The sequence below is a fragment of the Aythya ferina genome, assembly GCF_964211825.1.
Source record: "Aythya ferina genome assembly, chromosome: 2".
In the NCBI taxonomy this organism is placed as follows: Eukaryota; Metazoa; Chordata; class Aves; order Anseriformes; family Anatidae; genus Aythya; species Aythya ferina.
The window spans coordinates 93,421,602-93,446,605 of record NC_140297.1 but is presented as its reverse complement, the minus strand read 5'-3'; the positions used below and the strand labels follow the sequence as shown (position 1 = coordinate 93,446,605).

At 40.2% G+C, this 25,004-nt stretch overlaps 2 protein-coding genes across 2 annotated transcripts; both read left to right on the top strand.

Annotated features, from left to right (window-relative positions):
- Positions 1-47: 47 nt before the first annotated feature.
- FH (fumarate hydratase) lies at positions 48-16,586 on the top strand. Its single transcript, XM_084511844.1, has 10 exons — positions 48-189; positions 4,816-4,950; positions 5,723-5,833; positions 8,098-8,274; positions 9,242-9,424; positions 10,395-10,560; positions 12,380-12,583; positions 13,916-14,043; positions 15,643-15,796; positions 16,387-16,586. Exons 1-10 carry the CDS (start codon positions 61-63, stop codon positions 16,527-16,529), a joined length of 1,530 nt encoding a protein of 509 aa, XP_084367970.1. The 5' UTR covers positions 48-60; the 3' UTR covers positions 16,530-16,586.
- Positions 16,587-16,794: 208 nt separating this feature from the next.
- On the top strand, positions 16,795-24,909 carry CHMP5 (charged multivesicular body protein 5). The gene is made up of 8 exons (XM_084511841.1): positions 16,795-17,031; positions 20,203-20,307; positions 21,138-21,184; positions 21,988-22,081; positions 22,162-22,233; positions 23,293-23,401; positions 23,734-23,846; positions 24,318-24,909. Exons 1-8 carry the CDS (start codon positions 16,963-16,965, stop codon positions 24,366-24,368), a joined length of 660 nt encoding a protein of 219 aa, XP_084367967.1. The 5' UTR covers positions 16,795-16,962; the 3' UTR covers positions 24,369-24,909.
- The last annotated feature ends 95 nt before the right edge of the window (positions 24,910-25,004 follow it).

Genomic DNA, 25,004 nt, shown 5'->3' with positions numbered 1-25,004 from the left:
CTGACGCCCGTCCGGGGCGGTTCTCTCCCCACCCACCGCCCCCCGCCCCCGGCCGGCAGGATGCAGCGCTCCCTGCACGCCGCCCGCCTCCTGGGCGCCTCAGCCGCGCTCCGCGCCCCGCCGCCGCCCCCCTCTCCGCCCGCCTCCGCCGCCGCCTCCCGCTGGGGGCCGCCGCCGCGGGCCGCCATGGTGAGCACCGGGCGGGGACGGGGGGGGGGAGCGCGGTGACCTCCAGCAGCCGCCGCCGGCCGCCCGCAGCATGGCCCCGCCCCGCGCCGCCCCCCCGCCTCAGGCGGGCACGGCCGCGGCCTTGAGCGAAAGGGGGGGGTTTCGCCCCAAAAAGGGGTTAAGCGGGGGTTCGTCAGAGCCCCTGCGGCTTCCGCGGGTAAAAAATGAGAATAAAAATTCGTGTGGTTTCTGAGGGCTCTGTGGAAATAAAAATAAATTCGGGTGCTTTCTGAGAATTCTTAAGATATGAGCAGGAAGAAGACGTGTTTTTGCAAAAATGGGAGAAATCTGGGTTGCCCAGGGAGGTGGTGGAGTCAGCGTCCCTGGGGGTGTGCAAGGAGAGGCTGGACGTGGTGCTTGGGGACATGGGTTTAGTGGGTGACATTGGTGGGAGGGGGGTGGTTGGACCAGGTGGTCTCAGAGGTCTCTTCCAACCTTAATATTTCGGTGATTCTGTGATCTGTGACCTCCAAAATGCACCCTACATCATTAAGCACAATCAGTTGACCGTGGGGCTGAAACACTGGGGGGACGTGCTTATGGCATGCTGCTCGGTATAAAACCCAGATACTCCAAAGCAACCTTGGGTCTCACTATTAACAGCTAGGATACTGCATGAAGCCTCAGTCTCGGGTGCACCCTGTGGTTTTGCCCCAAAAAAATGAGATAACTAAGGGCTGCCGGGTGAATTCCAGCAGAAAGTGGGGTGTTCGGGATTTGATGCTCGTAGTAAAATTTACTACAATGCTAGTTCCTGCTGTGTCATGCCGATTGTGGGACAGAAAATAGCATAAAAAAAAAAAAAAGGAAGTCCCAAAACAAGCTGCATGCTGAGTGAAACATGCCTTTATAGGAACCCTGGCTTCAAAGCAGGTTGTGTAATTCACACGCCGTTGGCCTGTTGGATGTTTGCCTTTTTTAATCTTTCTGTTGTGACATCCTCTAAGAAGGAACTAGAGATCGTGGCCTTCGTTTGCTTGCTGAAGACCCCAAATTGTTGAAAGGCTGCAGGCTCACAGTCAGTGCAGGCATTTCGAGCTTTGCCAGGCAGAAATATGACCTCTCTGTGCTTAGGCATCGTTAGTTTTTTGGGGTTTAAATAACAGCAGATGTTACAGCAAAATGTCCCTCCATGAATCGGGAACTCCAACAGACCTTGAATTCTTACAGGAAAGCTGTGTCTTTTTATTTCCAAAAATTAAAATGCTGTCCATGTGCCAAAGGAGAGTTACGGAGCGCAAATTCCATTTTCTGCTGCTTCTTCAAGATCCCTTTTGACATGCTAAAAATTATTTGAACCGAAATACTTACATCCAGAAGTCGCCACATCCTTAAATCAGAACATAACTTTCCGCAGGAAGGATTATTGCAGCAAATGTTCTTTTACTTGAATTTCTCTGGCCCATTACGGAGCAGTCGGTTCCAGCTGATGAGCTCCCTGCAGCAAGGCTTGTGTTTGCCTGGCTGTGTGAGCTTCGGACTATGGGCTCTCGGGATTTGGGGGCGGGGTGGGGGGCAGAGCACTCCCTGGGCCTGTTAAAAACGAAAAGATTTGTTTATAAGGGATGGTCATTCTGCGCTGAGGGGTGTAGCCTGAGCAAGCACCTGTGGCTGCCTTTGCTTGTGGCAGAGACAGGGGAGGCTTGGCAGGGCCCTGCTGCTGTCCCACTGCTGTGCCCCACGCTCCTCGCTACGGGAATGGCTGCAGGAACAGCTCCACGACAGCTCCTAGAGCCACTCAAGAGGGTGAATATGAGGGTGTTTCTTTACTGGGAGGGTGACAGAGCACTGGGACAGGCTGCACAGACAGGTTGTGGGGTCTCCTTCTCTGGAGATAGTCAGAACCCGTATGGATGCCATCCCACACAATGTGCTCTAGGTGATTGTGGTGGTTTTTCACTTAAAAATGCAGACAGCAAATTCTGCAAGCTGTTATGTTTGTCAGCCAGGCTGAAATCTGTAAGACACTTGTGCTGATTTCTGTGATACCCCGTGTACTTGCACAGATAGGGGCTTAACCCTGAGTAATGCCTGGGTGAATATCAGACGATGGTGGCCCTTGCCTGCCGGAGTTCAAGAAGTGTTTGGACTATGTTCTCAGTCACATGGTCTGAATTTTGAGTAGACCCGTGAGGAGCCAGGAGTTGGACTCAGTGATCCTTGTGGGTCCCTTCCAACTTGGGATATTCTGTGATGATATTCTCTGTACAGTTTTGTTTGGTCTTGTGTCGTTTTTGCCTTCATTTAAGACATCTGAGGCTAATTATTGTTCGTTTTTGAGTACTCAATATAGTTAAGTAATAGAATTTAGTTCAGTTACTTTAATATGGATGAAAAATATTACTTTTTTTTTTTCTTAGCGTTTCTTGTCCCTCTTAATCAGCAAATCACATTCAGCTTCTAGCAGCTTACCCCGTTAACTTCATGAGAGTCTGTAAATGTGTGTAATGAGGGATTGGGTAGGGAAATATATATATATATATATTTAATAACAGGATTTCATTGTTAAAAGGTTGTTGAACTAGGAGGTACTGATATCTCCTGGCTCCTGTTTATCTCTGTTTCTCCATTGTTGACTCTGGAATTACGCACGAGGGATCACTTGTGCAACTGCTAGCACTTTTTGTCTGGAAGGCGTATTGCTCCGTGCTAAGTTCAGTGTGCCTGTGGGGTCAGCGTCTGTGGGACAGTGAAAAGTGAGGTGTGGGGAGCGGGACAGCAGCGCAAGAGATAGCCCAGCTACCTTTGGGCTGGGCTGCAGTTTCTTTTGGGTCACACACACACCTGCTCTGCAGGAGAATCTCTTAAGGCAGGGACGATGTCTGGTACGTGTTTGCTGGTGTACCCAAAGGCAGGGCCTCTCTGGGAACACCGCTTAGGGCAGCAAAAACACCCACCTGCCTCTGGCCATCCACAGAGATGTGGAGCTGGGCAGGCTGCTGGACAGCCTCTGCTGCTTCATGCACACAGAGACCCACAAAAGGAGGAGCAAGTAAAACTGGACAAGAAACGGGAGGCACAGTACAGTGTTGTGGTGTTTCTCTCGTTTCCTGGCCAGTTTTTCCTTCAGCATCCCCAGCATCACTTGGCAAGTGTGGTGGTCTGCTCCTTGTGAGAAGAGACGCTTGCTTTTGTTTGGCCTGAGCGTGGCTCCTGCTCTTCTAGCTGTGTGGCGTCTGCTTCTTGGACTGGAAGAGGCAGGCAGAGAGCAGCTAATACCTCTTGCCATTCTACCCATGCTTTTATTGACCCCGATTTTCCTTCAGTCCCCAAGTTGTCTCTCTTTTGAACTGCAGAGTTACTCTTCTTAAGAAGGCTGTTCCCCACCTTTGATCAGTCTCACTGCCTTTTCCTCAAGCAGTTTCCAGTAACACGCTTTTTGAGATGAAAGTCATCAAAGCTGCACAAAATTTTCAAAATATAAATAAACTTCGATAGCACAGAGATGTTTCTTCCTCTATCCTCTGCTTGTCTTCCTAGCTCCTAACATTTGATTCTCTTCCTTCACCACATTGCATCACTGACTCGGTGCTTGATGTTGTCCCAAGGACTCACACCTGAGGGTCATTGTCAGGCCAGAGCTCACCACTGTACACGTATACATCCTACCTATGAAGCTGGGATCTATGGTTAAGAATTCAGAAAGGCTTCTTCCCCTTCCTGAAGACTGTGCAAGAAGGAAACCCCCTGTTGTGGGTTAGGGTGAACATCTTTCTCACAGCAAACTGGGGCTTTGCTGACAGAAATCTGGGGAGAAGAAGAGTAAAGCTGCTCTTAACCTGCTTCATGTCCAGTCCCATACGCTGTGGAGCTGCATTTGAGTGTGACTGCATTGTCATATATGAATACTTTGTTTCTCTTCTTTTTAAAGGAAAAAAAAAAGTAAAAATTTGCTCTTCAGGTGATGTACCTCAGCTTAATTTACTTCTGGCTGTGTTAGCTGATAATGCATGCTAGGTGTATGTGTGATACATAAATCTTGCCTTACGTAAATATTGCACAAAATATCTATATGCAGTTTCTTCGTGTTGCTCAGCTACTTTGGTTAGGGAAACTGTCTTCTTGGTCTGTTGGATTTAAGGTGAGAATTACTGTCAGTAACTGGGTAGTGAATTATTTGCTCCCTTCCAGTTAATTCTGTCAGGTGTGCCGTGTGGATTTCAGGTAGGGTTTTGTTACACGTGTGTTGCTGGGTGGATGCCATCTGCATTGCCATGCCCCTTTGTAAGTTTGTACATTCTGTAAATGTAAAATGAGTTGCCAAGGCTTCAGAAGAAATCAAGTCTTTATCAGCATGACTTGTGTCATACAGCGAGCAGCCAAAGTCCTAAGTCTTTCAGTGCTGCCTGTCACCGGTGGGTCTGCTAGGCTACATATTTGTAGTTGTGATTCTTTTAGTGAGACAGGTATTCACACTAGAAAAATGTCTAAAGCTTGAGAATATAATTAGAAAAATACCTATGATCAGCTATGTGTCTTTGTTATTTTTTTTTCCTGTATTGTGCATTTTTTCTTAACTGTGTCACCTTTCAAAATGGAGATGCTGTTTATTGGTGTTTTAAATGTACATTTTTTTCTTTTTCACAGTCCACTCAAGAGTCTTTTAGGATAGAATATGATACTTTTGGTGAACTGAAGGTCCCAAGTGACAAATACTATGGTGCCCAGACTGTAAGATCTACGATGAATTTTAAGATTGGAGGCGTTTCAGAAAGGATGCCAGTAAGTAATTCAAGTCTATGCTCATTTATTCTCTTCCAGTATAATTCGTATGTGAGTGAATACATTTTCTTAGTCTTTTGCTGGGAAAATGGGCAATTAAAGATATTAATTTCATTGTAAGTTACTGTTCTGTGGTAGTGTTTTTTTAAATTTACATAAATTGGATATAGCTTTAGAATAATTAATTAATTTATTTTTTTTTTAATGAGGTGAATAGAAGTCTTTCAATTTCCTGAAGACCAAAGGCTATGAATAGAGTAGTTCCCTATATAATTACGTATAATTATGTTCACTCTAGTGTTACGTAGTTGGTTACTGAAGATGTTTGGTGTAGCATGGGCTAATGTGAAGTCACTTTTTCACTCGTGGCTGGGCCACAACGTTTGCACACGTTGTCATGCAAACTTTGTCATGCGCTGTTTTTGCCTGTACTGAAACAAGCCAGTTTGCCTTCAAAAATTATATTTTAGAAACAGATCTAGTTCTTCTTTTCTGTAAATGTTAATGCCTGTAGTCTGTCTTGATACATGTAGCATAACTGGACTTGGAAGGAAAAGGTGAGCGATGTACAGCTTTCTGCACTACTTGGGTGAATGTTACTTACAATGGGAGCACAGGTCCTGACCTAGATGGCTCCTTGGTTGCTTGATGGACTATTGCTGTATTTAAAGTCAGGAGTTTGATTTAAAACTAGATCTGTAGTATGGGTTTCTAAATGTCCTTTGTTGGAGAAAAAAAAACAAACATACTTAAACTCATTCCTGTGTCTCAGGTTCAAGTTATAAGGGCTTTTGGCATCTTAAAGAGAGCAGCAGCTGAAGTAAATCAAGATTATGGTCTTGACCCAAAGATTGCTAATGCTATTGTAAAGGCAGCAGACGAGGTAAGAATGAACTGTTGAAAATACTAGAACTGACATTGTATTTTTGGTTAGCTTTTCGTGGGAATATTGTTTGATAGACCTGTTGGGTTTCTCAAATAGTTCAAACAAAGCATTTATAATTAAACTCTGTTTTTCAGGCTCAGAAATCTTCTACTTAATGTTTTACTATTCTATGCTTTTAGACATTATAGAATACAATGTTCCAATGCATTTTGGTGTTTAAGTTATTTAAAAAAAATGTAATTTTTCCTCACTGTTAGGTCTGCTTATTTGCTTAGGGTCTTTGGGATGACTCTTACCAGATAAACAGTATCAAATTGTCTAGGAAGGGAATGGAATTTTGGTTCATTCAGCTAATGCAAAATCTGATGTGCAAGCAAAGCTTTTCCTCTGTGGAAGTCTCCAATCTGTTAATCCATCGCATCTCTGTAGCATGAAGACCATCTGCAGTCTGAGCAGTTTCTCTGTTGCTGGTCTGTTTCCTCTTCAGACTTAAGGTTACTAGTAAATCTGTGCTTTTGGAAGTATCACTTTTGTAGCTAAAGAGGACATGATGTGAGGCATCTCCTATTTCTCGGGATAAATGCCTCCCAAATGCACAGAGTTATTAATGAACATAAACTGAGGTATGGTAATACCGTGTGTGCCGCTTTGCATAAATCAACAGATATGTTTAGCGAGAAGCATTGTGGCACAGAGCTTTGTTCTTCTTCAAAAGCTTTTGAGTATTTCAGTATTTGCAGAAGCCACATCCTCTCTCTGCCATCTGTAGCACCATGAATCCCAAGCACCGGGAGCTCTGGAGAACTCCAGAATATGATTTCAGGAGGACTGCGATGTAACCTGAAAATCTGGAGGTTGTTATCCACCTCAGAGTTGTGACAACTGATCTCCTGGTTTGCATTCTGAGCTTTTCTCAGGTCGATATCCATGGGGGTGATACTTAAGAGCACAGATTTTGATTCAGTCGTAAACATACTTAGAAAAAAATCTCCAAACACATGTAAGGTTCAACAGGGATCAAACAGGACAATATTCCTACCTGTTACTCTGTCTTGATCTAAGACAGCAGTTGTCACAGCTTACCTACAGAAGATGTAAGGTGATGTAGGCATTAGTAGTTGGTAAGGACCTTGTTCCCATGGGTAATCTGCAAGTCAATACATATGAATCTTTTTAGGCCTGTGTGATTTTCTTTCCTGTTTATACGCTCCATTTGTCTGTAACAAGTTCAGGTATGGTTTAGGTACAGTAAAGACAGTCATGACTTCTTTTTAGGAACCTCAATTTAAAGCCATGTAGGCCCAGGGAAAACATGCCTTCCAGAAGGAAGATATTTAATTGCAGCAGCTCTTTTTGTTGATGCAGAATATGATGTCTGTAACATGTCTGGACCTCCCATATGTGTTGTTCATTTCTGGAGAAATGTCAGTGTTAATTATACAAATACCATGTGCTGCACGGGCATGCCCACTGACCTTTGACAAAGATACCTCTTCTGGGACACCATTTCCCATAGGGAAAGACTTTCTGAATGCCTCAAATTCAAATTGTTGTGTAGTTGTTATCTGTTCGTGATGAAACTGTGCAGCTGTTGAACTTGATTTCCAAGGAGAAAGCAGGGCACCCATGCTGATGAGAAGTTTGTAACCAGATAAGGAGACAGAAAATGGATGTTTCTGATACCCAAAGGATGCTCATGATTCAAGGAGACACAACACTGAATCAGTATCCTGAAGCACCTTAAGTGCTGATTTAGAAACTACTTAATAACATCTCCCAGGGAAGGAAAATATCTTAACCTGAACAAATAACTATGGAAGGGAGAACCAGCAGTTGCTACCTCTGCTCCCACACAGGGAGATTAGAATCTGAATTGCTTTAAAATTTGGGAAGGAGGAGATGTTTTTGGACTTTTAAAATCATCTGCATCTTTTGGGGAAAAAGAATAGATAACCTGAAGGACCGTGTTTTAATCTTTTATTTCTGTGACTATAAAAAAAGGAAATTAAATTGTATACTTCTGTGTGTTTCAGAACTTAGTGTCTTCAAAAAGCATAGCAAACATTTTTTTGCCCTTTAAATATTTAGTATAAACAACACCATCTTTTCTTAATTATTCTAGTGTAATTATACATATAATCATTGTGAATTTATAAACATAATGGAAAACTATTTGAGTTATAACTATAAAATTCTCCATTTATGCTGCATATTATTTTTTTCCCAGTAGAACAGCTCTTTTCTCACATTTTCTGTTATAGGTAGCTCAAGGAAAATTAAATGATCACTTTCCACTGGTGGTGTGGCAGACTGGGTCTGGAACTCAAACCAACATGAATGTCAATGAAGTCATCAGCAACAGAGCCATTGAGATAATGGGAGGCAAGCTGGGGAGCAAAATCCCAGTACATCCAAACGATCATGTTAACAAAAGTCAGGTCATTATTCTCACATTATACTTCTTTTAATGTCAAAATTATTCTTTTTGAATTGTGAATTTCAAATTCTCCTATAGCCACTGTTTAGATAAATTTTGTATATGTTTAAATACATGTGCAAACATCTGGGAAAATATAAATATATGGAAAAGTGAGTTTTGTTTACAGCCTTGTTGACAACTTTCCGTGTTTCAGGTTTTTCAGATTAAATCAACTTTGAAATGTTGCTCAGTGACAATATGAATTTTTCAGATTAAAAACTCTGAACCTTACCTGTGACAGATGAATTCATACAGGTTGTAGTGAGCAGAGGTGGCCTGGTGACAACCACTGTTCCTGCAGCCAGTTTTAAAGAAGCTAAATATAGATCCAGTTACTAGACAATGAATACATGTAGCTGCTATCTTCCTACTACATTACATGAAGCACGTAGAAAAAACAATAAATTGGCTAAATGTCCTGTAATTGGCAATATTTTTTCCCCAGGCATCTTAGTACACGTTTATTATACTTCACTCTTAATGTTTTCTTCAGATTAGTTGAAGTTTGAGCCAGTAAGTTGCTTGCATCCCTTCCTGATCTTTTGTGCTTGGGAACTATGGAATTACCACTACCTAATCAGTATGTTGAAGTTTTAAAGTCACCTACAGTTTCTTTAAAATCTTCCATCCACAGTAGCAATTTTTTTTTTTGTCCCAGTTGTGTTATGAACAATCTATTTATGAGGGTATAGTTACTTTCTGTGGGTATAGTTATAAAAATTGGATTTAATTAGAGAGATGTTAGGCCAGAGTTCAGAAGATTTGATTATTTCTTCTGAGTGACTTGTGGAACACCACTAAGTTGCTTACTCTGTGCTTAATTTCTTCTTCTTTATAAAATAAAAAGAATAAAGCTGTACATGTAAATCTTACAGGTACTATGGTTAGAAAATTCTGTAAACAAATTTCTTGATATTCCTTCACAGAGTTCCAATGACACTTTCCCAACAGCAATGCATATTGCTGCTGCCCAGGAGGTTAATGAGGTGTTGTTACCCGGATTAAAGAAGCTTCAGAATGCACTTGAAGCGAAATCCAAAGAGTTTTCCCAAATCATAAAAATAGGGCGCACTCACACTCAAGATGCTGTTCCACTTACGCTTGGACAGGTAAAAAATAAATAAATAAAACATTTGCTTGGGGGTGAAAAAAAAATATTTTGGGGGAAACAGGCAAATTTGAGGAGACCTGAATTAGGTGATAGTTTAAAATAAATTAAGTAGCTGGCTGAATCTCAGTCACAGTATTTTTATCTTTTTTGGAGTTTTCTGAATGCTGTACTCCTAATAACTGCATTGCAAATTTTATTGAAAATTTCCATGTATGTTTTATGTCTAATGGTAGCAAGATATAAATGATTTCAAAATGATGTGTGATTACCAAGTAATGAAACACATTTCTTTTATACTGGCATCAGAAGGCACAAGGTAGATTTAGTCTGTAATCTGTAATCTTATGTAAATGAGGTTTTGACAACATACAGAACTACTGAGTATTTAGAACAAAAATCTTTTATCATATATGATCAATACATGATCATATATATATGACAAATCTTTGTTATTATATTGTCAAGAATGGCTTATATTACGTTACTTGGTAAGATATTAATTTAAACGGAACTGATAGAAATCCATAGAAGATTTGTGGGTGTTTATTTTAGTTAGTAAGAAGCCTACCTGTGCATTCCTTGGGGGACTGAGAGTGAACAAAGCCCAGGAGCCACTTGCTAATTGTAACTAGAGACTTTGTTCATTTAATTTGAGATCTGATTTACCTTGGATTCAGATTCTACTAAGTATGTTACTGAGGTATAAGGCAAGAGAAAGATGCATTGGATATAGATTTTTATGTACGTAGGTTGCTTTTATGTGTAATTGCTCCTGCTGTGTGAGCAGGCTTATAATAGATGTAAATTTTCCTTCTTAATGAGAATATCTTTTAGCATCTGGGTAAATTACAGTTTCTTCTGGTTTTCAAGTAAATGAGCAGTGTTGTTAAAAATCTAAATAATTCTATTTGCTTATTCCTGTTTGTCTTCTCTGTGTTTTATTTTTTTTATGCTCCATTCTTCCAAAGGAATTTAGTGGCTACGTGCAACAAATTAAGTATGGTGTGGCTAGGATTGAGTCAACCATGCCAAGGGTCTATCAGCTGGCAGCTGGAGGGACTGCAGTTGGTACTGGATTAAACACAAGAATTGGCTTTGCTGAGAAAGTTGCTGCTAAAGTGGCTGAACTGACGGGTGAGGAATGACATTTCAGAGTTACCAGTAAAGCAGTATGTAGAAAACAGTCAAATTCACACTAGAACTTTCAGTTTCCATGCTTCTCCAAGTCTCAATTTGTTTTTGTATTTTAGTAAGAAGCTTTCTGTTAATGTTGTATGTTGTAAGCCTTGTACTGAGGATTTTGCATGCAATGTATTTTCCTAATGGTGCTCAGTGCAGTGAGAGTGACTGCCACCAGTAAGGTTTATTGGAGATGGGTTCTGTTTCAGACTTCTATTATTAGCCCAGCCATAATATGCCTGTCTTGATCTCTGCTTCTTTGACTCTCTTAATCTACAGTGACTTGCTGCAAAAGAGGGGGGGAACAAACAAACAAAACCCTTCCAAAAAACACTAGTTTATTCAAGTGAAAGAGTAAAAGTTAGCTGTCTGATTTCTGATGCTGGCTTTCAAGATCTTTGTAGATCTTGAAACTTAATTTACAGAGCTGCTGAGTGTTTTGATTGTAAACTTCTAAGTCACAGTATCTGTCTTAAAAATGCCACCAAAATGAATGCGTACATCTTTCATGTAAATTTAATGTCTAAACATCTAAACATCTAAAACTGCTTATCAGCAGTATTTTTATGTTAATGGGTCTGTTCTTCACAACTTATTAGAGGACCAAGATTTTCTTTTACCCTGATGGGGAAGAAGTAACATGATGAGCAGCGGCTGCTGAGAAGCAGTAAAGGGCTTGTTTTGGTGCTTTAAGAAGCCACGAGTGCTTTAGGAAGCTGTCCCATCTCACCCCTGGTTAAGTGTACCATACATGTGGGTTGTACAAGTTTAAAACAAGAGCGGACAATTTAAGTTCCTTGTTACATAGGAGGTTTCTTGGCAAAGGCAAAATAGAAAGTTTGGAATGATTCTGGCAACTGTGAGATGCAGAAGCCCATGCACATGGAATGGGAGACAGTGTTTGGTAGGAGCTGCAAAACACAGCACAACTTTTGCTGTTCCTGTGGCAAATGGGCTATACTACTCTTGTTTGAACTGGTAAAGTAAGCTCAGACCAGTAATTTTGTGGCACAAGTCCAGCCCACAGTCAGTGTTCCTGCACACATCCTTACTGATGCCCATTACCGCTAATAAAATTCTGCTGAGAATTTTCTTCCAGGGGAAGATCCTGAAGAAATTTTTTTGGTTGTGGAACTTAGCTGCAAATTGCAGACTTAATTAACATAAACAGAGCTGTTGACTGTAGTTTCAGGCATCTGAAGTCTTCGTTTTCCCATGTTCCATCTGGTTTGTTGTTCCTTTTCAGTGCTGATGCTTGGATGCATCTTTTTTTTTCTTTCAGTAGCTAATTCTGTCGCAATTACTTTTTATTTGTCCTAATGTCTGCACTGTGCTGCAAAAACCTCTGTTTTCATAGCTGGGAGAAAACATCCTTAAAATTGATGATTTTAAAAAACTACCTTGATTTAAGAGAATAAATGCACATGTTTGGGCTAACCTGCAAGAGATTATTGACATTTATATTGTGGTGGAAAGCAAACTGCTGTGTTGCTTTGTGTGCAACGCAGTATGGAAGTTTGACATTCATAACTTTGCTGCAGGTTGATGCTCAAATGTCATGCTTTTCTGTATTTTAGTGCCTTTTGTTATGCCTTTTGTATTGAATTGAATCAGTTTTTGAAATATGTTTTTGAGGAAATGTCTAGAGAAGAGAAAAAGTAGCTTACAATATTGTTAATATAATTTTATGTTAAGCTAATTAAGTGCTAGATCATCTGCTTTATGTCTGCATGGAAGTGTCTCACCGGTTTCATATTTCCCACCCTCTCTGTAGGTTTGCCTTTTGTCACTGCTCCAAATAAATTTGAAGCCCTCGCAGCTCACGATGCTCTAGTTGAACTCAGCGGAGCTATGAACACAGTGGCGTGCAGTCTGATGAAAATCGCTAACGATATTCGTTTCCTGGGTTCCGGACCACGCTCTGGTCTAGGAGAACTCATCCTGCCTGAAAATGAACCAGGAAGCAGTATCATGCCAGGTACAGAGGAAACACACAGAGAAAAATCAGAGAAAAATTGTCTTTTGTTGTTGTTGTTGTTGTCGTTCTGGAGCTTACCAAAGGTCCAGAAAGATACTTACCAAAAGATACTTAACCAAACACCCCCACAAATGTTAGTAAGTCCATGATTCAACACTTCTGTCAGTTTTTCTTCTCCTTTATTTCACCAGAACTGTGCTCATAAAAATGCTTGCACAGCTGTGTGTTGGCAAGTATATGAAAGTGAGTAATATCTGTAAACATGTACTATATTAAAACAAACATACTTCTCAAAACCTTCTTTTAGAATTGCAAGATCACTACTGTTTTTATGTAAAGACTTTATGAAACAAGCTTTACATGGTCTAACCTAATAATTTTAGCATCTACTAGTTGAGGATGGATTGTATTAGCAATACCATGATGTAAATTGTCTTTACTTCCTAACTATTAATTATGCACTCACATTTTCCTTTGCTGCAATGATCCCATTCTATGGGAGGATAAGAAAGTATAATATAATATTCTCTCTCTTAAAAAGTTTGTACATATGGCTATTGTACATCTAAAACTGTTCTAAGCATGTTCTTGTATGATAAATTATGAAAGAAACAAGTTGTGGGTATGTCTTGCTTTAAAGAAGCAGATAATGAATGCTCTTATTAGGATTAATTCCAGAAACGAAATGAACTGTAAAACTTTCTTGTCACGGATACTTGAATTTTTTTTGTTGTTTTGTTTTCCTGACAAAGTAAACATGGTGTAATAGTTTTGTTACAAAATACTTTTAACAAACTAGTTAAGTGTCAAGTGAAACTTTTTAAAGTTGACTCAGATTTGGTACTGATTTACCAGAAACATCTACTGATTCAAATAAAGACAGATAATAATATCATAACTATTAAGAGCTGTGGTAAGTGACAGCTGCTTAGTTCATGCACATTTAATCCAGTTCTCAAGGCTTGGTCAGTTGTTAAAGTAGCCGCTGGTGTTGGAGGTGGCCTTTTGTAAAACTATATTCCACAAATCTTTCTTCCCTTTCAAAACAAGAGAACATGACTGAAGGTTTTCTATGTTTCAGAGAATGGGAAATTAAGACCAGCAAGCTTTGTTTGAAGTTTATAAGGCATAAGAAATCCTAGCAGGATTACTGCAACAGTACAGTGAATTTAACATCCTTTATGGATTTTCTGAGGTGAACATAGGAGTAAGACGTTACCTCCTACAAAATACCTTCTGTTCAATGTAATTTGGTAAATGAGGGAACAAATGATTTATTTATTTATTTATTTATTGTCTTATTTTTTGGTAACCTTCTTCTCTCCCAAACAGGAAAAGTGAATCCTACCCAGTGTGAAGCAGTAACCATGGTGGCAGCCCAAGTTATGGGAAATCATGTTGCTGTTACTGTAGGAGGTAGTAATGGACATTTCGAACTGAATGTTTTTAAGCCCATGATGGTAAGTTCAAAAAGTTGTAAAATGTCTAGGACTCCTGAAGTCATCATTTATTCAGTCAGTTAACTAGGGAAAACGCTTAGTGAATTTTTGGTCAATACAAGTACTGGAGAATCTGATAAAAAATGAGCATAAATTTTATTCTTTTGTATGGCAATTACTGTTATTTTGACAGGGGACTGACAGTCTTTTTATATGGACTTATGTTATGCTGATAAGCATTTATCTTAAAAAGTGTGTTCATTGGTCAAAGGAAGCAGGGAGAGAGGACCACAATCTGAGACAAAGTTTTTTTCAAAGCCAGACAGAATTTATTACTTTAGCTAAAGATTAGGACTTTCTTGTTTTATACACATAAACTATCTGTTACTAGTATCTGTTACATGCTGTTACCAAAGCATTATATGCTTTTGGCAAGTGTTAGGTAAAATTGTAAATGATTAGTCTTAGATGTCACTTCTACAAATGCCGCTTCTACCAGGATACACCAGCTGTTTCTCTATTCTTAATTTTAAAAAGTCAAGATAATGAAGTGTTACAAATCACCTGGTACTGGAATGTTTTCAGATCAAGTCATAATACTTTTCTACTTTGGGTTATCTACTTTTTTTCTTAAAACTAAGAATGAAAAACAGGAGAAATTGAGGAAAAGAATATAACAGTAGGATCAAATCAGAAGATTGTGGAGAGCTGTGTGTAAGATGATGAAGGAATACTGTAGATTAGGTTAGGGTAGGATGATACTTTAAAGATAATGAAGGTGGATTGTGGAAAAGATCCTAATATTATATATATCAAAATCAAAAATTTTGATTTTCCTGTCTTTTTGTTAGAGATTGGAGTCATGAGGGAAGCAGTATGCCTTATGTTATTTTTTACACTACCTATACTGTCTGGTAATACTTTTTTGTTTAAGTACGTTAGAAATTATTGAAAGAAAATTTAAATTTTATAATCAGCATTTTTTTTCTTCCTAGCTATTTGTTTAGGGTACTGTTCCCCCTCCCCTTGCCATTTGAACAAAGTCTTAAGCATATAGCACCTAGTTTCCTGGTTTTGACAGCCCCATACCCTGACCCACACCCCCAAAAAATGATATCAGAACATAAGTTCTGATAGAAACAGACACCCCTCAACAAGAGAAAAAAAAAAAAAAAAAAAAAAAAAAAAAAAGCTGGTATGTTACGGATTGTCAAAGCAGACGGCTAATGCCAGACATCACTGTACGCTTTGTTTTAAAATGTCTTATTTTGATTGGTACTGGGGGGTGGGAGAGAAAATAACCTTGAATTAAATTCCTTTACGTATTTTTTTAGTTGGAATTTGTGAACTGTTGTAACAAAACGTCTGTACATACTGTGGTCTTGTTTGGGCAAGAGTTCTTCATCTCTTACATGATTTTCACAAAATTCCTTTAAATGGGAGTGGCTGAGCTTAGCCTGCAGAGGGAGGAGGGTGTGCTATTTTATGTACTACTCCTCTGCAAGTTAGAAGCAAGTTTTGGGGGAAAGAGAAGCATTGGATATGAGCAAATGTGCCTGACTGTCCAACTATTAATTTATGAATTTAATAATTGGTACTTTTTTTTTTCTTTTGTGTTAGATTAAAAATGTTTTAAACTCTGCAAGACTTCTTGGAGATGTTTGCGTGTCTTTCACTGACAACTGTGTAGTGGGAATCCAAGCCAATACTGACAGGATCAACAAACTAATGAGTGAATCTCTGATGTTGGTAACAGCACTTAACCCACATATAGGTAGGTTTAAAGCTTGGAAACTTCTCCCAAAATATTTTGAAATATTTCACAGTAATGTTATTTTGCATGCATTATTTGTATCACCACAGTGTTTAGGAACCAAGTTCTGGGCCAGGCCAAGAGTTAATTTACTTTAATATCACAAGTTACTCTTAGTGGTGAAAAAGATATGTCCTGCTTGAATAGCAGTGCATTAAAGAAATGATTCTGAACAGAAACCAAGGAAAGGAGATTGAGAGAATTTGTATACCTGTTGTCCCAATTTGACCTCTAATAATAATGAAAAGTGAAAGATTGCAGTCTGAGATTTTATTTTAAAGAAGAAAGTCACATAAAATGTTTATGTAAATGCATTGAGGCCTGTTTAAGATACCTACAGTAGGAGATTGACTTTAAGACCTACACGAAGACCAGTTTAATTAAGGAGTACAATACATTTAGTGGATGTATTTCTGCAAATCGAGATGTTTAGTAATAGCAATACTTAGCAAATTTATTTTTTAAGATGAAGCGTTCTACTTTTTCCTCATGACTAAAGGAAATGTTGTGAAACTGCGAGTGGCTGAACTGCTCGTGTGGGTTTGTTGCAGGGTACGACAAAGCAGCCAAGATTGCCAAGACGGCGCACAAGGAGGGGACGACGCTGAAAGAAGCTGCCGTAAAGCTGGGCTTCCTCACGTCCGAGCAGTTCGACCAGTGGGTCAAGCCCAAGGACATGCTGGGACCCCAGTGACCACCTGAAAATTGACGTGTTCTTAACTTAAAAGCAAATAAAACAACATGAATGCGATGTGATTTTTTGGGGCTCTCGTGTTTTTGTGGTGTGTATTGCTTTGGGCACATCTGGGTGCCCACTGAGGGCACAACCCCAAGGGATTGGTGATGGGGGCACCCCCTGACGGGAGTTAGCCGCCCAATCTTTGCGGGGCACTGCCCCTTTAAGGCCGCTGCGGGCAGCGCCTCCCGCCCTCCGCGCGGCCAATCGCAGCTCTTCCTCCTGGAGGACTGGCGGAAGCGAGGGCGCGCCGCTCTGCCAGTACTTCCGCGTGCGCATGCGCCGTGAGCGCGTTGTGCTTCCGGGCCGGCCCGATCGGGATCGGGATCAGGATCAAGCCCGGGGTCGGGATCGCCGCGGCCGTTGCTGAGCCCCAACCGCCCCAACCGCCATGAACCGCTTCTTCGGCAAGGCCAAGCCCAAGGCGCCGCCGCCCAGCCTCACCGACTGCATCGGCACGGTCAGGGAGGGCCGGGGGCTGGGCTGGGCTGGGGGGGAGCTGGGGGCGGGCAGGAGCTGCTGTGGAAAAAAAGCTGCTGTGGAAAATCGGCTTCTACCAAAGTTAATGTTTGTCACAGGATATTGTCTTACTGGCTAAGAATCGGCGTTGCTTTCTTGCAGTATCCGAACCCAAACGTGGCTCCAAACCTGTGTGGTTTGAACAGCGAGTGAGGCACTCGGTCAAAAATCAGGGTTGGCTTCCCCATTGTTAGCAGTGGACGCTTCAGTAGGTGGCCACAGCTCCCACAGCCATCTGAGGTACTACCATCTACACGGATATTGCCAAAATGGAAAACGTAAACTGGGGACCAGGAAGTCTTGTTGTCCCTGACAGCAGCCTGCTCCCATCCTGAGTCCTGGCTGTCCTCCAACAGGAGCTTGTTCAACCCCAGTGGACTTTCAGACTTAATAAAAGCGTAATTTGAACAGCTACTTAGATCGCCAGCACCAGGAATTTAGGATTGTTTACCAAAAAAGCGTGGTTGGCAAGGAACCACAAGGAACTCCACATGGTTTTGATTTTGTTTTCTAGTTGGTTGTATTTACGTTCTCTGAAAATGTGACTGTACAAGGCATCAGGAGAAGCAGGGTTTCAGGCTTATTTCATACACGTGATGACTTGGCAACCATGGTAACTCTGAGTTGCAGAGTGCTTTTTAAGATATGAAGTCAAGAGCCCGTGTTGGTCATCTGCTCTGTGTTGGCTCTGAGCACAGTATTTGGTATGAGGAAGTCTGTGAGCCAAACCACTGCATCATTACTGAGCTCATCTTAGCTTTTTAACTTGTTTTGACAACTTACTTTCTGTGGATGGAGCTAAATTGAAGACTGTTCTGTGTATTTTTGTAAGCAAGGGGAGAAACACAGCTCCTGTTCCAAGTCTGGGACTGAGCTTGTCTTGTTAATTTCCATGAAGAGATCCATCTGATCTGTGAAAGACGTACTCTATTTTCACTTTCTCCACAATATTTAAATCTTCAGTAAGCAAAGCACAGGTCCTACTAGAGGATAAATAGATTATTTTTTTTTGTTAAATTGCATTTGAGTTACTATTGAAAAGCGTAGTGTGAGTTGGAGACTCAAGTGATGTCATTTCTGTCTTGCTGGCAGTTAGATATGTTTCCTTGCACCTTTTCAAAGAGTTGAACTACTTTGTAAGATCCCTCACCCTGTCACTGAATGCTAATTTTAAAAAGAAAAAGAACAAAGACAAGGGTTAGGCAGTGGTTGTGCTTACCGTTGGGACGTTCTTTGCTGCCTATGCAAGAGTAGCGTGGCTGAACCCAAGCTAGTCAGCATACAATGTACTTCATTGTGGTGAGAGAGCAAACATAAGAATCAAGAGACAAACATCAAACATTGAGACACCCAAATGGTTGAAAACTTCTGAACTCAAGGAGCAGATTAAACAGTATTTTGGCTGAAAACTGAATGTGAAACACTGAAACTCGGGAAGGACTTCTCCCTACTTCTCTGTCATGTCCTGTTACTGCCCAGTCTGCCAGCTGGCTGCATGATGCCCTCCTGTCTCCCCACTTACACTCCATGGGTACACTTCCTCGCTCCCCCTTTCCAGTTTCTGCTCGCTCTCTTGCTGTGCCTGCCTCAGCGATGCACTGAAAGGGGCAGAGGTTTTTGTTCTTGCTGCCGTAGCAGTCGGGTGACTCAAAGCTGTCATGAGGCTGGCAGGAGGAAGGCTGCATCAGGAAATGTGGCGTGGGCATTCTTTTTACTTTTTCTTCTTTGACAAACACACTCCAAATTAATGGAGAAGTAGGAAGGAAACAGCCTAGAACAAAGGAATGATAGTTGGCACAGCAACATTAAAATTCATATTTTTGTGTAATTTTATTATTATTGAAATGAGCTGCTATTTTGTTTAGTAGGCGTTTGGGATACCACAATCACTTTTTTTTTTTTTTGCTTAGATTGGGTGCCCCTCCTGTTCCCCTTGTTTCTGGACTTAGAAGTGGAGATGCCAGCACACCATACCCAATTTTACAGAAGCAGAAAGGCTGTACATGCGTGATACTCTGTTTATTTTTAGAAGCTTTTGTCCTGTGTAGTTCTTTATCTAGGAGAATCTGCCTCCATTCCCTGCTTGTACTGACTGAAAGAATCGCTGCAGACTCTTACCTCAATAACTGAGTTTCCCCTGCACAGGAGGCTGGTCTCAGAGCTGTTTTTATCTGGTGAAGATCTTGAGAAGGCTTTGAAACTGCAAGATTTTAAAACTCTCAGATGGCTTATTTGCTTGTTTAAGATTAAAATATTTGGTATAGTAGAACCTGAATACAACCTTTTCAATGCTAGATGTGCCTAGGCACTTTAATCTCTTAAAGAGTGGAGACTTGGTGTCAAATGCTTGCTTGGGATGCCTCTGGCAAATATGAACAAAGATTTAAAAGGATCATCAGGACACAAAAATGAAGATCTGCATTATTATATGTGTTTAAACACACTGATAGCAAGTCAGTGTTGTAGATTTTCACTGATTGGTCTCACTTTATAATTGGAACATGATTATATGCAAATCTCTTGGGAGGCTTCTTGGAAGGAAAAGTTAATGAGCTTTATTTGCTGTGCACGGGGAAGTGCTGTGGTGGTTGACGCTGAGGAGGCCGGCCTTGCTGTGAAGTTGTGCGTGCTGTTAGAAGCATCTATGGCCATGCTCGGTTATGTGATAACCATCTTTAACCCTCTCCTGCAGGAGGCTGAGAATATTTCTTCAAGGAGAGATCTGGCACACACAGTGCACCGGGACTACTAGGATTGGCTGCTGGAGGTCTCTTAGGGAGTTACCCTTGGGGTTGGGGCCAAAAATGCAGTAAGATTTCAGAGTGCCTGCCCCACAGGCAGGCATTGTGAGCTGACTGGGTGTCCAAGAGAGCATCTCAAAATGAGGAGAATGTGTTACAATGGCAGAGCTTGCTGAAACCTTACGGCGCTTCTTGTGCTCCTTGTAGGAGGTGTTTCTGCCTTCAGATCCTTAACAAACTTTAAGCTGTTTGTAAAAGGGGAAAAAATATCTTGTTTAGAGGCATAATCAGGATAAGGGTGTTCTTTTTGCTGTCCAATATCTGAATAAAATGCTAATAAATGCACTTGGTTTTCCTGTCGTCTGTTACAGGTGGATAGCAGAGCCGAGTCGATAGACAAGAAAATCGCGAGGCTCGATGCTGAACTAGTGAAGTATAAGGATCAAATGAAGAAGATGAGAGAGGGACCTGCAAAGGTAACAGCCTTCTGTGGGATTTAAGCGTGAGAGGATGTGACTCGCACCCCTTGTCACGTAATGGTGGTGATGGAGCCAGTTCTTCAGGCTCTTAGAAATGCATCTTGCCTTACTAATGAGATATAAGATCCTGCAGGTTTATTTTTATTCTGAAGCATCTCTTAAATGTGTCTTTGAACAATGCCTTATTTATTTTTTTTAATTTCTTATTTGTTTTCTTTTATTTCTTACAAAAGTGTAGAGCTATTTCTTATAACTCCACCGATCAGCAGTAGCTTGCATGCCTCCCTTCTTCCTTTTGTTACCTGAATTAAGTCTGGTGGAGAGGCCATTCTGTTCACCTGCCAAAAGGAAAAGATCTGTGATATTCAGAGAAGGGTTAGGAAAGCCCAGTTTAGTAAGGTAGAAATTTTTGTAATGTATAAATTACACAGTACCCAATAATAAACATGTCAAATGTTTGTTTAGTGATAAACACACTTAATATAATTTGTATCGTTAAAGTACCTTTTGCAATATTACTTCATGCTGGCCATTAAGATACGTGGATGAAAGGTAGTTCTGATATTTAAATTGGACTTTATATTCTGCTTATGAAAAAGATCAAGAGCTGGAAATTTGGAAAGTATTTGCTATTAGCAGCATTACACACAGGCCTATTTTGTTAATCATTAATGCAGGATGAACACTGAACGTGACTATTGTTGCAGTGTGCATTAGTAGCTGGTGACTGTTTTGGAAAGTTTAAATCCAATACATTAAAGTTTAAACACTATAATGCAGTGTACAGTCAAATACTTTTCCTAAGGTATTAATATTGTGTCTTCCAGAATACCGTAAAGCAGAAAGCGTTGAGAGTGCTAAAGCAGAAGCGAATGTAAGTTTAAACCTGTTTCAGTCTGGGGTTAATGAGGCTGTTTTGTTGGAGGAGTGTGTTGGACTTCCATGTTTCTTTCCAGTACTCTTGTTTCTGAGCATTCTTAAAAGAGAAATGCTGAACAAGCTAGCCAGCCCTTCAGAAGCGTATTACAGATCCAGTGTCAGCATATTTCAGCCTAATTTGTATGTTAGTATATGAAGTTGAATGGGGACAAGCTGACCTAAATCTGCCCATCACGAAAGCTATGCTTGGCTCATGAACTTATATTCTAAGAGAAATACTATTTTATTTTTAAAAGTTTTTTTTGTTGTTGATTTGGTTAGATTAAAGTTTCCTTTTTCCACCCAATGCCCACCACTCTGCAGCCAAACTGCAGTGCAGAGCCACTGTGATTTGGATAACCTGCATTGCTTCCATTCTGCTTACAGCATCAGTAAGCAATGGCACGTATCTCTACCTTACAGTGACTGAAACTTTTATGATATCATCTTTTAAAACTTTTATGATATCATAAAAGCGCCTCACCTGCAGCATAAGCCTAGACAAATATGGTATCAACATTAGTTAAAACAGAAGCTTAATTAGGAGTAGATTTTTCAGCTTTAAATACATGGAAATGTGTAATGGTCAGATTTCTGTGAAACTATTTTGTGATTGTTTATAATAATAAAGAAAACAGAACAACTGTACTTGTCAGCAGATGACTACTTCTGATTTTTCAAGTTTAAAAAAAAAAAGATTTTCTTTTGTGACTATAAATACTGGTGTTTTAAAGCTGTTATTTGCGTTGTTTTTAACAGGTATGAACAGCAGCGGGATAATCTATCACAGCAGTCTTTTAATATGGAACAAGCGAATTACACCATTCAGGCACTGAAAGATACAAAGACAACGGTACCAGGATATTACTCTCATGTTTGTTTAATTTGTGTGTGTTACATCAGATACAAGCATGGTGTTTCACTCTATTCTAGGTTGATGCAATGAAACTGGGAGTGAAAGAAATGAAGAAAGCTTACAAGCAAGTCAAAATTGATCAAATAGAGGTGAGCTTCTATAGTTTAAAGGACAGAAGCAATGCACTAAAATAGTGATGATTTGTAACTGTGTAACTTCATGATGATTTGTAATTATGTAACTTTGCTTTGGTTTATGTTTGACTCTTTTTTTCTTCCCTTCATGGGACCATCATCTTAATTCTTTCCTTCTTTCTCTGGTACTGCACAATCAGTTGTTGGCGTTGTTATACGTATCGGTGTTTCCTTGCTGGGCTAATCTTTAATCTCTATGTTCCTTTCCTCTGCACTGCAGCATAAATGTTAGTGAATACTTCCTGCTATGGCTTCTTTGGCCTCCTTTCACCCCCTCCATGTTGCTACCCTTACATGCACATTAGTCCTTTGCTCCCCCTACTTTATGGTAGTGCCTGACTTAAAAAGTAAATAGACATAAAATAAACGCTTTTAAACGCTTTTAAAAGGTGTGCAAGGCTTGGCCCTGTCTTCAGAAAATGCTGTTTAAAATGCTGTTTAAAAACATAAGAACTTCTAAATATTTTCAAGTATGCTGCACTTAAACTCTTATCAAATGCCATTGCTGAATTCCTCCAAGTTCTTTCCTGGGCTGTTTATATATATGTATCTCCTCCTTACTTGCACCTAAGTCATGCCAAAGTATCTTCTCAATTTTGCTGTGGCATAACTTAGGCTAGTCCTTAGATTTATTCTCTCCTGCTGCTCAAGATAATGCTGAGCTCTGGGTAGGTTATTGCAGACTTTCAGTTCACCCTGAAGAATGTTCACTGTCATGTCATGTCCTCCTCCCTGGCCCCTCAAGAAAAACAGAAAAACAAGGTTTTGCAGAGATGTTCTTGCTAGGTTCCTCTTTTTCTGCCTGATACAGTATTTATTAGAATTTTAATAGCAATTAAGACCAAGCTATAGTACTGAATGCATGTGTCTTGACTTGTATGAACGCTGCTTCAAAAAATGATTAAAAAAAAGGGAGTGTCTTGTATGCTGGAATTATTAAACAATTGACTAAGATCTGATAAATTCATCTGAAACTATTAAATGTGGACCAGTTGAAATTTTGTGTTGCTTCAGGATATACAAGATCAGTTGGAGGATATGATGGAAGAAGCCAATGAAGTCCAGGAAGCACTGAGTCGTAGCTACGGAACACCAGAGATTGATGAAGATGACTTGGAAGCAGGTAAGGAAAATGGAGAGGGAAGTAGTCATATTTTAGTTTCATTGGCCACACCACTCTTTTAAACTTAAAAGCTGCATTTCTTTCAAGTGCAGTAAGAAAAATATCAGACAATTGTGAAAGAAATATTTACGGTATCAGTGAAGAAAAGAACGTTCTCTTTGTGTGCGTGTGCACGCATGCAAGTCTTTGTGTATTCCTGATGGCTGGCTAAGTAAGGAATGTCAGTATGAGTGTAAGCATTCAGTATGAATCCTGTTTCTCTTTAAGAACAGCTCTTCTTTTGCAAAAGGAATTCCTTGCATAATTTTTCAACCAAATTAATTGAATTTCAGAACTGGATGCGCTGGGTGATGAGCTTTTGGCTGATGAAGACAATTCCTACTTAGATGAAGCTGCGTCTGCTCCAGCAATCCCAGAGGGCACTCCTGTTGACACAAAAAACAAAGTGAGTCCTTTGCTCCTTAGAAGCAAATTATGTATATTTTTTGAGTTAATCAAATTTACGTGGGTTGCTTGATTAGGAATCCTTGATATTTTGTAATCCATAATATTTTCGGTAGAAATGTTGTTTAATATCTAGTTTGTTTTAGATGCTGTGTATATATAATGCATATAATACACTTTAAGGAGCTAAAATGGCATTTTGGAACTGCTGTCTAACATCAGCAGTTAGACAGTAGAACTTAAGCATACCATTACAGCTGTTACTGTAGTTATTCTTAAAAATAGAAGAAAATCTTCTGTATATTTGCACTTTAGTATAGCTTATTGAGGAACAACACTGGTGCTCTTACTTTGATTCCAGCGGTGTTGACAATTTCAGATATGTCACAATTAATATTGTAAGGAAACTTTTGCAATATGTTTTGGTGGGTTGGGAATTGTTAACCTGTTCATCTTCCTTTCCTTCTTACAGGATGGCGTATTGGTGGATGAATTTGGATTGCCAAAGATTCCTGCAACATAAACGTTCCAAAAGCACAATGGATATAATGAACTACACTTTACAAATCAAATTAAGATTATTATTATTATTTTTGAAAATCCTGGAGAACTTGTCCTTCCAGTGTAACCTTAATATCACTACACCCTAGAATGCAATATGGCTGGCTGGTGGTGGTCTTTCTTTGAAGAAAGCTGTTCTACTACTGACTTTTCTATTAATGGAAAAACTTGGCACAGCTTCCTTCAGTGGAAGCAGTCGGTCCGGTAGATTTTGGTTTCCCATGTCTCATGGACAAAGTCGTACGTGAAGAATAGTGGTGGCTGTTCATTGCTGAGTTCTGTTCTGACTTCGTGAAACTAAGGCTGTATGTTGCCGCTTTCTCTGTGTAAAATAGCTCCCTTAACGCTTATTTGATAAAAAGAACCGAAAACGTTTTTAAACTACTTCAGCCTTGAGACTTTTATGCTATCGTAACTTGTAACCTTCGACGCTGTAACACAAATAGGGTTCTCGTTAACTTGATGTATTCTTTTATTGACATAAAATCACTTGGAGCAGCCGACCCCTTTGTGTGGCGTCTTTGGTGCCGCCGTTACCCCGCCCCTTCCCCCGCCCCCGCCCCCGCCCCGCCCAACCGCCGGCACAAAATGGCGGCGG

Bases quoted from the DNA above. Each gene is read 5' to 3' on its own strand.
- FH (XM_084511844.1), top strand. From the start codon at position 61: ATGCAGCGCTCCCTGCACGCCGCCCGCCTCCTGGGCGCCTCAGCCGCG. The intron at 190-4,815 runs GTGAGCACCGGG...TCTTTTTCACAG, and splicing joins CGCCGCCGCGGGCCGCCATG to TCCACTCAAGAGTCTTTTAG. The intron at 15,797-16,386 runs GTAGGTTTAAAG...GGTTTGTTGCAG, and splicing joins AGCACTTAACCCACATATAG to GGTACGACAAAGCAGCCAAG.
- CHMP5 (XM_084511841.1), top strand. From the start codon at position 16,963: ATGAACCGCTTCTTCGGCAAGGCCAAGCCCAAGGCGCCGCCGCCCAGC. The intron at 17,032-20,202 runs GTCAGGGAGGGC...CGTCTGTTACAG, and splicing joins TCACCGACTGCATCGGCACG to GTGGATAGCAGAGCCGAGTC. The intron at 20,308-21,137 runs GTAACAGCCTTC...TGTGTCTTCCAG, and splicing joins TGAGAGAGGGACCTGCAAAG to AATACCGTAAAGCAGAAAGC.